The sequence below is a fragment of the Leptonychotes weddellii genome, chromosome 6, assembly GCF_054177405.1.
Source record: "Leptonychotes weddellii isolate Sample4059 chromosome 6, ASM5417740v2, whole genome shotgun sequence".
Lineage (NCBI taxonomy): Eukaryota > Metazoa > Chordata > Mammalia > Carnivora > Phocidae > Leptonychotes > Leptonychotes weddellii.
Genome location: NC_138374.1, coordinates 134510765 through 134523759, shown reverse-complemented (window position 1 = coordinate 134523759; position 12995 = coordinate 134510765). Strand labels below are relative to the sequence as shown.

General features: G+C 49.8%; 2 protein-coding genes across 2 annotated transcripts in view; both read left to right on the top strand.

The window, feature by feature from the left end:
* Positions 1 to 2316, top strand: part of LOC102749975 (sodium/potassium-transporting ATPase subunit alpha-2) — a 19964-nt gene extending 17648 nt beyond the window's left edge. Inside the window, exon 17 of the mRNA XM_081823220.1 lies at positions 2274 to 2316. Coding sequence (XP_081679346.1) covers positions 2274 to 2316 — 43 coding nt within the window. The remainder of the gene's footprint in view (positions 1 to 2273) is intronic.
* Positions 2317 to 2795: 479 nt separating this feature from the next.
* LOC102750268 (sodium/potassium-transporting ATPase subunit alpha-4) overlaps positions 2796 to 12995 on the top strand; it is a 14623-nt gene continuing 4423 nt past the window's right edge. The window contains exons 1-8 of the mRNA XM_081823219.1: positions 2796 to 2849; positions 3009 to 3068; positions 4510 to 4713; positions 5226 to 5339; positions 7175 to 7309; positions 7559 to 7676; positions 10961 to 11229; positions 12662 to 12874. Of these exons, the coding sequence (XP_081679345.1) occupies positions 2796 to 2849; positions 3009 to 3068; positions 4510 to 4713; positions 5226 to 5339; positions 7175 to 7309; positions 7559 to 7676; positions 10961 to 11229; positions 12662 to 12874 (1167 nt within the window). The remainder of the gene's footprint in view (positions 2850 to 3008; positions 3069 to 4509; positions 4714 to 5225; positions 5340 to 7174; positions 7310 to 7558; positions 7677 to 10960; positions 11230 to 12661; positions 12875 to 12995) is intronic.

Sequence of the window (12995 nt, the reverse complement as noted above, 5' to 3'; positions counted from 1 at the left end):
GAAGGTCACAGGGATGGATTGAGGGCTGCATGTTGGGGTGTGGGGGCAGTGAGGGGTGGGGGTGTGGAGGGTGGGGGGCATGAGGGGTGGGAATTGGGGGTGGAGGGTGGGGGGGTGGGGGGGTGAGGGGTGGGGATGGGGGTGGAGTTGGGGGGGCAGCTATATTGGGTTTGGCAATCAGAAGGCCTCTCTAAAGAGGGAGATTTTTGAGCTAAGATCTGTGGAACAGAATGGGGTTTCCAAAAATAATTTCAATTGATTCTATGTCAGTCAAGTTGCTTGATGGGGTGGGGGGGAACTCCCATGTGCAAGGCTGGGCTGAGGGCTGTGCTCACATGGATGTGAGCTTGGTGATTTTAACTTTAATTCGATCCTTGCTCTCAAGGGCTTCATGATTACACACGAAGACTGGGGGGAAATCCCTAAGAATAAGAGAACAGTGGGAAACTGGAAAAAGTATAAGAACAATTCACAGAAAGAAAAATGAACTCCAGAAAGCCCATTAGCTATAAGGGAAAAAATGCTCACCTAGACAGTAAAGAAATGCAAATTAAAACTATAAGATAAAAAATTTCAACAATTATAACGGTGGAAATAAGAAAGATCAAAGTCATCCGATGCGATCACACACTTGCCTCTCGTCGCTGGGACTCATATAGGAAGAGCCCTTTCCAAGAGCAATCTGGCAGAATTTCTAAAACTTTAGATGAGAGGATCCTATGATTCAGCAACAGAAATCGATTCCACGGAAACTGAAGCTCAGGGACCTAAAGGGAACTCTGTAGGAAGTTGCTACTGCAGCGATGTTTCTAATGATTCAAAAGAAAAGGAAATTATCCTAAAAATCCATCAAGAGGGGAATGACTGAACAGCTCACGGTCACGGCAGAATCTGGAACACATCGCAGATGTTACACACAGAGCCGCTCAAACACAACAGACTGACAACCAAAGGGGACGTGGATGATTCTATACAGATTAAGAAGGTATTTTCTTCAAGATTCTATGTGTATACACAGAGAAAAGACTGGAAGGATGTACACACACTGTCAAGAGCAGTAACAGTGGGGAAGTGAGATTTGCAGTTTTTATTTTGTACATTTTTAATAGAGAAGAAAAACCCAATCTGATCTAGGGAAGAAACAGATCATCATTGTCCCAGCGGGGAGGGAGAATCTCTATTTCTGAATAGAGAAGGAGCATTGCATCAGCACCAAGATGATGTTTTCTGATGTAGTCGCATTTTTTTTTTTTTTGGTGCAGTCATATTTTTAAAAAGCATGCCATACTCAAATGCAGTAAAACAAATATCAGACAAGATCAGAAAGGGAAAATGTCTGCAGCATGCATAACGGAGAAAATCTATAAATGATAGAAATATACAGCTGCTTCAGAGATCCTTTTTAGGAGGAGGTATTTAGACATAAAACATAAATAAAATTAACTTTATCAAAGTACTTACCGAGATGTCAAAGAAGGAGAACAGAAAAGAAAAATATGTCCTATTAAAATGAGGAAATACAAGGCTGTCATGCAGAAAAGAATAGTTCTATTCACACTAAGAAGAGCTGCACATTGGGACGTCTGGGTGGCTCAGTCGTTATGTGTCTGCCTTCGGCTCAGGTCATGATCCCAGGGTCCTGGGATCGAGCCCCACATCGGGTTCCCTGCTCTGCAGGAAGCCTGCTTCTCCCTCTCCCACTCCCCCTGCTTGTGTTCCTGCTCTCGCTGTGTCTCTCTCTGTCAAATAAATAAATAAAATCTTAAAAAAAAAAAGAAGAGCTGCACATTAAGCCACAAGTGAAACTAAAAATAGTTAATTCAAGCTATTTCTTGAGCACATACTACGTATATGAGACATTGTGCTTTACACAGAGCACCTCAATTTAATCCTGACTTTTGCCACCTTAGGTAGACAGTATCCCCCTTACAGACGAGGAAAGAGAGACACAAAGAGGTTAGGTAACTTGCTCAAAGCCACACAGCTGGTGAGCAGAGGAGTCAGGATTCAAACCCAGGACTGATTCAAATGCCCAAGATCTGACCTATTCTGCTGTAATCTCCTAAAACTAAAAGCTCGAGGTCAAGGAGGACGGAGAAGCAGGCCTCAGTAAGAACATGCTCACACACAGGGCCTGCTTTATTTTTTTTTGTCAGCTGCCAAGGGTCCGGGTGAGCCCCGGAAGCCGGCAGGACCCAGCTGGGACCTGGGTCCAGTCTGGCGCTCACGCTGACGTTCTCCCTGAGGCGGGTCCTGCTCCTGTCGCCCTCCAGCCCGGAGACGGGACTCCTGGACTCTGGGCCAGAACTGTCCTGAGGCCTTTGTGACCACAGACCTGGGGGTTGCCACGGCACCCACAGGGCCTGGGCCAGGGGCCACCTCCCCCTGACCCACCTGCTTGGCGCCCTCAGCATCTGCACCTCCTCGCCGAGGCCCGGGGCTGCCCCCATAGTGTCCCCAGCCCTGGCCTGCCGCCTGCCGCCCGCCTCCTGCTTGGCCTCCCCTTCCCTGGAGCCCACCTCCGGCCTCTGCTCTCCCCGGGCGGTGTTCCCCCTGCCCTCTCCTCCTCACTCCCCTGGCCCTCCCCGTCCTCTGTCCCCCCCACCCCGCCGCTTCTCCCTGTGCCTCCCCACTTCTTCACCTCGCCCTTGGCTTCCTCCCCACCAGCTGAGCTGGGTCAGCCATATCTAGGGAGGACAATGGGGCGCGGGGGGAAGAAGGGGACAGTGACCCCTCACGAGCAGAACCCAAGCCCAAGACCTAAAAGGGGGTCTAAAACGGGGAAGAGAAGAAAAATGAAGAGGAAAAAAAAGACTGCATTGGAGGAGCTGAAGAAGGAAGTGGTCCTGGTGAGAACCCCCCAGCTGCTCTCCTCAGCCCTGCAGCCCGGCCCCTCCCGCCCTGGCGGCACCCCCCAGGCCGGGCCCTCCGCCCCAGGGGCTTCTCCCCCTCCCCTGGAAATGACCCGGGTCACCACCCATCCCCCAACGACTCCACTGTCCCCTCAGGAGGATCACAAATTAACCTTGGAAGAGCTGAGCTCCAAGTACTCCGTGGACCTAACGATGGTGAGCAAAGGAAGCCCCTGATGGAGGCGGAGGGTCTCCTTCCTATGCGGAGCCCCCACCCCATCCCCGGGGGGGCAGCAGTGGAGCTGCAAGTCGGGGCCCTAACTTCCAGGTCAATGTTGTTACCCTTCCCTCCTCCCAGCCAAATTCCCCGGCACACACACTGAGGAAAGCCCAGCACGGTAATGCCCCGAGAGTTCAGGGTCAGATGAGAGAAAGGAGAATACACTTCTCCAACCCTTGTCCCCGGGGACCCCCTCTCCGCTCTCATAAATTCTCAAGACCCTAAAGAGCTTTTGTTTTTGTGAGTTACATCTATCCATAGCTATCATCTTCAACATTAAAATTGAGAAAATTAAAAAATACTTCCTAATTCATTTAAAAACAAGAGTAAATCCATTATATATTAGTATAAATAATATTTGTATGACAACTATTTTCCCAAACAAAAACTTAGTGGCGTTTGACATTTCTGCAAACCTCTTTAATGTCTAGCTTTTTTTTTAAATGTCTAGTTTTTTAAGAGAAGGCAGCTGGATTCCCATATATTTTCAGTATTAAGTCTGTTGTGATATGTGACCATACGCTCAACAGCAAGAGTGGAAAAAGGCGAACCATGATTTAGCACTATTGTGAAAATCATCTGATCGCGGGACCCCATGGGCCCCCCAGACCACACTTCAACAGTAAAACTACATATTCTATTACCCTTAGTACTGCTACCACTAATACGAGGACCACAAATAAAAACTTAGAGGCCCGCAAAACCTAAGTTTTTAGTTCTAGAATTCCTTCACTGAAGGGGCTTTGTCTGGTAACCAGGGAGGCACGAATGAGGCTTGTCCTGCTTTCATTCAAGTCGTACGTTTTTCAGGGGAAGCTGGGGTGTCCAGTGGGGATGAAGGAGAGCTTGTTTCCTAATCCTCTGGTGGGTTCTGCTATTACTCTCAGAAGGAAAGGCACACAAGGCTCCAGTGGGAATCTGTACCTGCGTGTGTTTGGTTGGCGTTTTTTCCCCCATGTCTAAGAGTCAAAGTGTAAATGTCCTTATGTTATTGACATAAGGTATTGTACCCCATCATTGCATTGGCCTTGCTCATTATACCGTGAACTGTTGACCGTTACCTCCCACTAGGGAGGCGCTCCGTAAGCTAGGGACCATTCCCACTCATTCTGCTGTCCTACCACAGTACCCGCCCAAGATAGGAGTTCAAAAGGTTTGTGAATCAGTCCACCAACTACAAATCCTTCCTATGTAACCGTGCTAAACAAGGGAGATCTCTTCTGTACTGCAAACTCTAGGAAGAGCTTCCAGGGTGACCTTCAGAGAGCTCCATTGGTCTGTAGACACACCCAGGGTTATAAATGGCACCTCTGAGCTTCCCTGTAGCTGCTTCTCTGCTCATGGCTCTCTGTCCTTTCCTATTTCCTCTCCACACAGGGCCTTAGCCCCAGAAGGGCACAGGAAATCTTAAGACAAGATGGACCCAATACACTTACCGCGCCCCCCACCACTTCACAATGGGTCAAGTTCTGTAAACAGCTGTTCAGTGGCTTCTCGATCCCACTCTGGATTGGTGCCATTCTCTGCTTCGTGGCCTATGGCATCCAGTTACACTACAAGGAGGAGCTTACCAAAGATAACGTGAGTCTGTTCAGCTGCTCGTGCCCAGCCCAGTCTCTGCTTAGCCCTGACACTCTTCTGCTCAGCAGCCTGGCACTCCCGAAGGCCTCTGGCCCAGATCCCTAGTACTCCCAGGATTTGCCAAGGGAGGCCTTGGTCCCTCCTGGTTTCCCTAGCCTTTTACCTAGCAAGCTACTGATTCAGCTCCCTGAGAGCCATGGTTTCGCCCAGAAACTTGCTCTCCTTTGATTATCTTCCTGACTGGTCATCAAAGTGCTCTGCAGCCCCTTTCTCTTTGCCAGAATTTTCATTTCTTTGAGCTCCCACCCTGGCTCTCCCCCACCTCCCCCAAGCCCATGAACAGCCTTCCTGGGTGTTTGCTGCATCCTGCTGGCCCTCACCCAAACTCAGGGCTCTGAGTGAGGCACCCTGCCTCGGACTCTTCCTTAGCTGTTACCCTTGCAAGCTGATTTTCTGAGGGTGAAGAGGAAGGAAAAGACCTCCTGATGAACCCTTTGTTTCCCCACCCGCAGCTGTACCTGGGCATCATGCTGGCTGTCGTGGTCATCATCACCGGCTGCTTCTCTTACTACCAGGAGGCCAAGAGCTCCAAGATCATGGAGTCTTTCAGAAACATGGTGCCTCAGGTAGGATTGGTGTGGAGGATCTAGTGAGAGAGGTGCAGAATGTGGCCAAACACACAGTTTTTGAGTCCCCAGAAAATTATACCCTACACTGTGTGAACTGAGTGAGGGTGGTGATGAGGATGAGGGTCCTTCAGATTTACTCTATCATGCCTAGAAGTACCCTGAGAAAGACACAGGAACACCTATGAAGTAGTCTGGCCTGGAATGCATAATCTGAATGTGACGAGCATAATCTGAAGCCCCAAATGAGAACATTCTAGTAAAAGTGGGGGAGGTACAAAAGAGGTTGGAGAGGCTGGATTCTCCAAATGTCAGTGGCTTTGAAGACAAAGAACAGGGGCGCCTGGGCGGCTCAGTCAGTTAAGCATCCGACTCCTGATTTAGGCTCAGGTCATGATCTCAGAATCATGAGATCGAGCCCTGCCTTGGGCTCCGCACTGGGAGTGGAGTCTGCTTGGGATTCTCTTTCTCCCTCTCCCTCTGCAACCCCCCGCCCCACCTCATGCAAGCTCTCTCTCTCTCTCTCAAAAAAAAAAAAAAAAAAAAAAGACAAACAACAGCTGTGAGAATGTTCCAGATTACAGGGGGCTAAAGGGGCATGACAACTAAATGCAATACCTGACTGAGACTGAATCCTATGCCTAAGGAGGAAGTAATGTGGCAAAGGACCTACGGGGTCCTGACAAAGCTGGAATGCAAACAGTAGAGGACAGTACGGTGTCAAAGTGAAATCTAGTGAAATCGACAACCACGTTGTGGGTATTAACACACTAGTTCTTGGGACGCGTGCACTGAAGTACGCAGGATAGAAGATCGTCATGTATGTGACTTACCTCAGAGGGTGCAGGCAAAGAAGTGTTCACATACATACATGTGTGCAGACAGTGACCAAAGGACAAAGCAAATGGGGTACAATGTCAACAGGTGAATCTGGGTAAAGGTCATTACAAGTATTCTTGGTACAATTTTTATGCTTGCCACTTTTCTGAAAGTTTAGATTATTTTCTAATATGTTTAAGTGTCTGGAGATAATATGATAGCAAAAAGAGGTTTCTAGGCACAGAGCTGGAAACTTGGAAAGAAACAGGCTCCAGAATTTCCCGACAGCACAGTCATGTTCTAGTGTTATAGCCCAGAATCTCTTCCCTTTGGTGTCAACATAAATTAATTCCTCCCTTGGGTGAGAGTTCAGGCAGGGGATGATGCTTTGGTAAAATGAAGTAGGAGTTGGGGGACCATTCATTAGCTTTTGCTGCCTAACAAGCCATCCCAAACTTGGTGGCTCAGAACAACAAAAATAGCCGTTCCCACACTTCTGTGGCAGGGCTGTTCTGATCTGGGCTGGGCTGAGGGGTGCTGGACGGTCGCAGATGACCTCATCCCCCTGTCCGGGGATGGCTGAGATGGCTGTGACCGCTGGAGCCTTTCTCCTTATGACCTCTCTTCCTCCAGGAGGCCAGCACAGGCTTGCTCGATACGGTGGAAGAGGGGTTCCCAGGGACGACAGGGCAAGCCCCCACTTTTTAAGCCCCTGCTTGCATCATGCTTGTAACGTCTTATGAGCCGAAGCAAGCCGTGTAGCCAAGCCTAAGTGTAAGGACGGAGAGACAGACACCCCCATCTCTTAGAGAGAGGGTCATCAGAGTCATGCTGCGAAGGACAGGGATGGTAAGAATTTGCAATCTGCCAAAGAGACCTTCAAGGGTGGTGCGGTGAGTGACAGCGTAAGGAAGGGAGTCAGAAGGAAGAAGACCAGGAACAGGAGCTTATAGGCCAGGAGCGGGTATGGGGGAAGCAGAAAGCTTTGGAAATAACCCTGCACTCTCTTCTCACAGCAAGCTCTGGTGATTCGAGGCGGAGAGAAGATTCAGATCAATGTGGAGGATGTGGTGGTAGGAGATCTGGTAGAAGTGAAGGGCGGAGACCGAATCCCAGCTGACCTCCGGCTCATCTCCTCACAAGGATGTAAGGTGAGAGGATGCGGGAAGCTACGGGAGGGGGCCAAGCACTGTAGTAATCTGGACTCAGTGAAAGAAAGCATGATCTTATTATTCAGAACCTCAAGAAGTTACAGGTGCAAATTTGAGGTCGGAGCCAACAGGGGCTGGTGTCTGCACACCAGTAATGATGGTGTTGGTGGAAGATAAAGATGTGTCATCTTTACAAAGGAACTTTTCTTCCCATGTTCACTTTACGTCCCATCCTCCTGCCCATCCCAGGTGGACAACTCATCCTTGACGGGAGAGTCAGAGCCCCAGACCCGCTCCCCCGAGTTCACCCACGAGAACCCTCTGGAGACCCACAACATCTGCTTCTTCTCCACCAACTGTGTGGAAGGTGAGCATCACATCATAAATAGCCTAGTTTCAAAAGCAGAGATTCAAATAAAGATTTTAGGAACGCTCTATCTTCGAAAGGTCATTGGGTAGGCAAGAGCTGGTGAACAGTCTAGGTCTTCCATCACTCATGAGCTGTAAGACCTTTGGTGAAAGTTCAAAGCCACCATTTCCACATTTGCACCCCGATGATACTAAGAGTCGCTATCCTGTAGATTTTCATGTGGACTCAAGGAGATCATGCATATACAATGCTTAGCGCAAAACCTACCATGTGGGAAGTGCCCTGCAATCGTCAGCTCCGTATTATTCTGGCTGGTGAATGGACTATGCTCTAGAAGTTGAAGATAGCACATGAGGGCAGAAAGTTACTCAGCCCTGCTAGGTCACTCTTCTTCTGAGAGGAGCCGCAACTTCTCACTATTCCAGGGAGGCATTGGCATTGGAAACTGGAGTTACCAGAGGTGCCACTCACACTTTGGCTTTGTTCCTAGAATGTAAGACACCCTTGAACTGGGAGGCAGTTCTGGCCAAGGTGGTAACAACGGACTCAGTCTCATGTCAACCTTCCCCCTTAAGGAGGCCTGCAAGACTCTCTGGAACACACGTGAAAGCCATTACTCGTGCTTAAGAATAAATGTTTGGGTAACTAAGAAACAGCTATTTTTTTTAATTGAACGCCTGGCATGTGCCAAGTGTTACAGATGGGTCTGACTCTCAGGACACTACACAACAGACCTGCACTCTATTTTGCATATGAAGAGCTCAAAGAAATGAAATGCGGTGTCCAAGAGCACAAGCCCGTAGGAAAGCGGAGACTCGAGGATCTAGTGCGAGTTCGTCTCCCAAAGCCTGTGCTCCTTCCACAGACCCTTATCTGGGATAAAGCTTGCCAATGACCTCTCTGGTCATGAAGCTATTCACTTGAAAAATATTTTAAAAAATGAGAGTAACAATAAAGCTGAAGAAGAATCCAACCAGAAAATAAAATATATATTGAAACATTTTTTTTTAATTTTTAAAATTTTTTTAATCTTAATTTTTTTTAATTTTTAATTTAACATTTTTTTAATCTGAATCTTCTCTCCGCCTCGAATCACCATTTAATTTTTTTAATTAATTAATTTTTTAATCTTTTGATTTTTTAATTTTGATTGGGCAGAAAGATGCAGGTCAGCAAGCTTCCTTCAAAAACACTGGATTTATATTATTACATTTTAGGAAAAAGTTTTGCTTACATTTGTCCTCCCCAAGTAGGTTTTTGGTCAGCAAAGTATATGCTTCAGATAAGGGGAGGAAGGTGGGTGGTGGCACCCCACCCGAGAAACAAGGGTCTGGCCCAGATGGAGGAGGCTTTAGTCGGAGACCAGAGGGATGCGAGACGGGGCCAAGGGGGTGGAGCTAGTTTGAAGGAGCTCTCGACTCTTGAACTGAGGAATATCTGTGCACTTTGCAAACGAGGAGCACACCTTTAACCTTTATCCCAGGCCCTCACCTCCCTAATTTCATGGCCGTGGTCCCGACGGGGCTGCAGGTACAGACGTCTCTGTCTTTGGGCTCTCATGCATCCCCATGGGGCCTGAGCTGTCTCCCTGGCGATGTGCGGAGTACGGGGCGTCCGTCTGGCCGTGGGTACGGGAGGCTTGCCCATGGGCTTGACCTTCCCCAGGCTGACATCTACCCATCCTGTCTCCAGACACAGGGGATTCATTACGAGATCCTGCCTCTCTGTGCATGGGGAAACCCATGAAGGGGTAAAAAGGAAGAACTAGACCAAACCCTGGCACAAAATAGACATACATGTAGTGCCATACTCCACCCCCGCCCCCAACCCCAAACCCTCTCGGCACCTCTCAGTTCCTGTAGTGTCTTCGACAAGGCTCTGTGAACACGTCCAGCAGGCAGCCCTCCGGCGGGCGGCCACTGTGGAGCTCATCTGCAGAGGCCTCGTACCGGAGCCGCTCTTCCCCCGAACACCACGACCACCCCGCTTGTGGCCATCTGGGCGGGACCCCGCTCTCACGCTCCTTCAGCGGAGGCCACCCCGGACATGCAGCGGCCGCTCTGTGCAGGGTGTTTGTGGGAGTTGCTGGAGTAGAATCACCCCTACTCAGTCCCACGCATCATTCTGTATCAGTCCTTCTCAAGACCCCAAATCCATCTAGACGAAGAAAGAAACCAACATTTGCGTGCCTCCACTGCGCCCGGTCCTGTCCTAGGCTCCTGGAATAACCTTTACTCCTCACAGCTTCGTGGACGCTTCCATCCCCTCTCAGAGCTGAGGCAGCCCGAGGGCCAGCGGGTACGGAGCTGGTCCCGGGCCAACAGCTGCCCCGCTGGAAAGCTGAACTCCCAGCCGGAGTCCTTCTGATCCTAAAACAAGTGATATTTCTAGAGTACGTGGCTTTTCTGGGTGATTCTGACCGTGACTTGGAAGGGAAGGAATTTCAGCCACTGTGTTTATAAAGCCGGAAAATTGTTCTGAGCCAAGAACCTTGTCAGGCCCCTCATTCCAAGCCACGTAGGTGAGTGGCCGGCATCCCACGCGTATAAAGCCCAACAGGACGTCCAAGTCCCCCTTCTGACTCCGGGGGCGGTGCCGGGAGCGAGAGGCCCAGAGCTGCTACGGCTTCGCTCCCCGGCAGGGGTCAGGCTGGCTCCAGCAGGCGGAACAGGGAGGGGCTCGGTTCCCCAGCCTCCATACTATCACCATCAGGGCAGCGTAATTCTTCCTCTGGGGGGGGGGCGGCGCTCCGGTCATTTGCAGGATGTGTAGCTACACCCCTGCCCTCTACCCGCCAGATGCCCGGAGCAGCCCCTCCCACCCCAGCTGGGACAACCAAGATGCCTCCAGCCACTGCCCAATGTCTCCTGGGTGGGCAAACGGCCACCCACGGAGAACCACTGGGGTAGTGAATAACCAGATGTTGGGAGGGAGGACTCTAGCAGAAGGGCGATCCTGACTCCTGGGGGTCTAGAAACTATTCAGCCGCTGGGGGCAAAATAAGAAACATACAGGCAATAGAAGACATTTAGAGTAAGTGTAATGAAGACCTTCTTGACGGGGAAGGCAATGAGCCCATGAAAGTGGAGAACTGTGAAATCTCAGAGATTTTTCGGGCGAGGAGAACCTTACTTGTATAAACTAAGTATGAGGAGCATAGACTACAAGAGCCTCTCGGACGGTGTTGAGTGTCCACCTTGCTTTTGACCACTGACAGCGTTCTCCTTGTAGGAACGAAAGCCAGCAGCGCCCCCACCTCAGACCTCCCCGTTGCTCTGCAGGAACAGCTCGGGGCATTGTGATCGCTACGGGAGACTCCACAGTGATGGGCCGCATCGCCTCTCTGACATCAGGCCTGGGGGTCGGCAAGACCCCCATCGCTGTAGAGATCGAGCACTTCATCCACCTGATCACAGCGGTGGCCATCTTCCTTGGTGTCTCTTTCTTCGGGTTCTCGCTGATCTTGGGCTATCGCTGGCTGGAGGCTGTCATTTTTCTCATCGGCATCATCGTGGCCAATGTGCCCGAGGGGCTGCTGGCCACCGTCACCGTGAGTAGCCAAGGTGGAGGGTGGCCTCTGGGCAGACACACCGCCCCAGGGGGTGAAATCATTTGTATCTCTTTTGCTAGTGAATCTCTCAAGTGTCAACCACTTAGCTCCCACAGGACCTTGACTTCCTCCATCCATATTTTCTGGTGCCTTCTCTTTCTTCTCCATGAGTTGCAGTGCAGGAAGCACTTAGATTCTGTCACCAGCAGTGAGTTAGTCTAGCCTGTACCGGCCAGTGAACTTGGCCAAATCACGGAACATCTCCAGGCGTCAATTTAATTAATCATCGGTTTCTAGAGGAAGATGAATTCAGAATTACAGAATCTTATTGGAAAGGACTTCAAAGCCCAGAGAAATCCAACCTTTCCACCAATGCTGAATATCTTGTGCACAATCCATGGGAGATGACGATTATTTCTAGTCCTGGGAAGCCCGCCCCTTTCGGTCTCCGCTCATTTCACTGCTGGGTTGCTCTAGCTGGATTTCATTGTGTTGAGCAGAAATACGACTTCCTGTTTGGTCCCAGTTTTCCCATCTGAAGAAACACAAAACAAGTCATTTCTCTCTCTTTTACAAACTACGCTTTTGATTGACGGGAGCCATCATGCCTCCTCAAACTCCCCGGTGGGAGGTGAAGTTGTCCCCTTTCCTCTAGTTGTTCTTCACAGGACACAGTCTTCTGACCCCTTGGCTTACTGATCACCTGTTGGAGCTATGCTCTAGATTATCAATATCCTTCTTAAAATAGAAATGAGAATAATACTCAGGGTGTGGCTGGTTAGCACAAAAACCTCAGGACTAGTGATAATATGTAAATAAATCATAACCCCACGATTAGAATTCTGTATTAATATAACCATAGCCTAAGAACTGATTAGTTTTTAAAACAACCCTGCCACACACCTGACGTTCACTGAACATATGGTCCGCATAATTAACGTCAACAAAAATGTCCCAGTTTAAATAATTTCTCAAGTCCTTTCCAATGGTGCAATATTCCTTCTCGACTTCATGATTCTCCCCTGTTTTCTTCTTTTTTCCTAACTATTGGTACCAGCCCCCTTACCCCACAATGAAAGGTTAGCTATCGACATGGTCCCTGAACTTGACCGGAAAGGGGCTGCTGAACAGAAAAGACGAAAGGATCCTGGGGGAGCAGAGTATTCCAGGGACAAGGTCACACGCTATGTTCCCCTGGTGAAGGAAGATGCGCTTTTTTCCGAGCTGTGCTGTGAAGCACGAACACCATCACTCTCCTGATTTCCTTCCTGTGGCCGGACGTGGAATCGCTAAAGACTAGGTGGACACAAAAGGGAAAGAAGTTCCAAAAATTACAATAGCAATACGAACGATCCGATTTCCCAAACACAAAGTGGTGTGAGCAGCCGAGCACTTCGTCACCATTAATTCTCAGCCCTCTTCATGGCCTTAGGTGTCTCTGACCCTGACCGCCAAGCGCATGGCGCGGAAGAACTGCCTGGTGAAGAATCTGGAGGCGGTGGAGACGCTGGGCTCCACCTCTACCATCTGCTCCGACAAGACGGGCACCCTCACCCAGAACCGCATGACCGTCGCCCACATGTGGTTCGACAAGACCATATACAAGGCTGACACCAGCAAAGAGCAGACTGGTGATTCGAGTGGTGTGGGTGAGCCACGCGTGGAGGGGCCGGCGGGGGGGTGCGGACACGGGAGACGGCTGGGCCCTGAGTGCAGACAAGGGTTTTCTCTGTCAAGTGCTGGGGGACAGAGCAGGATGCGAGTAA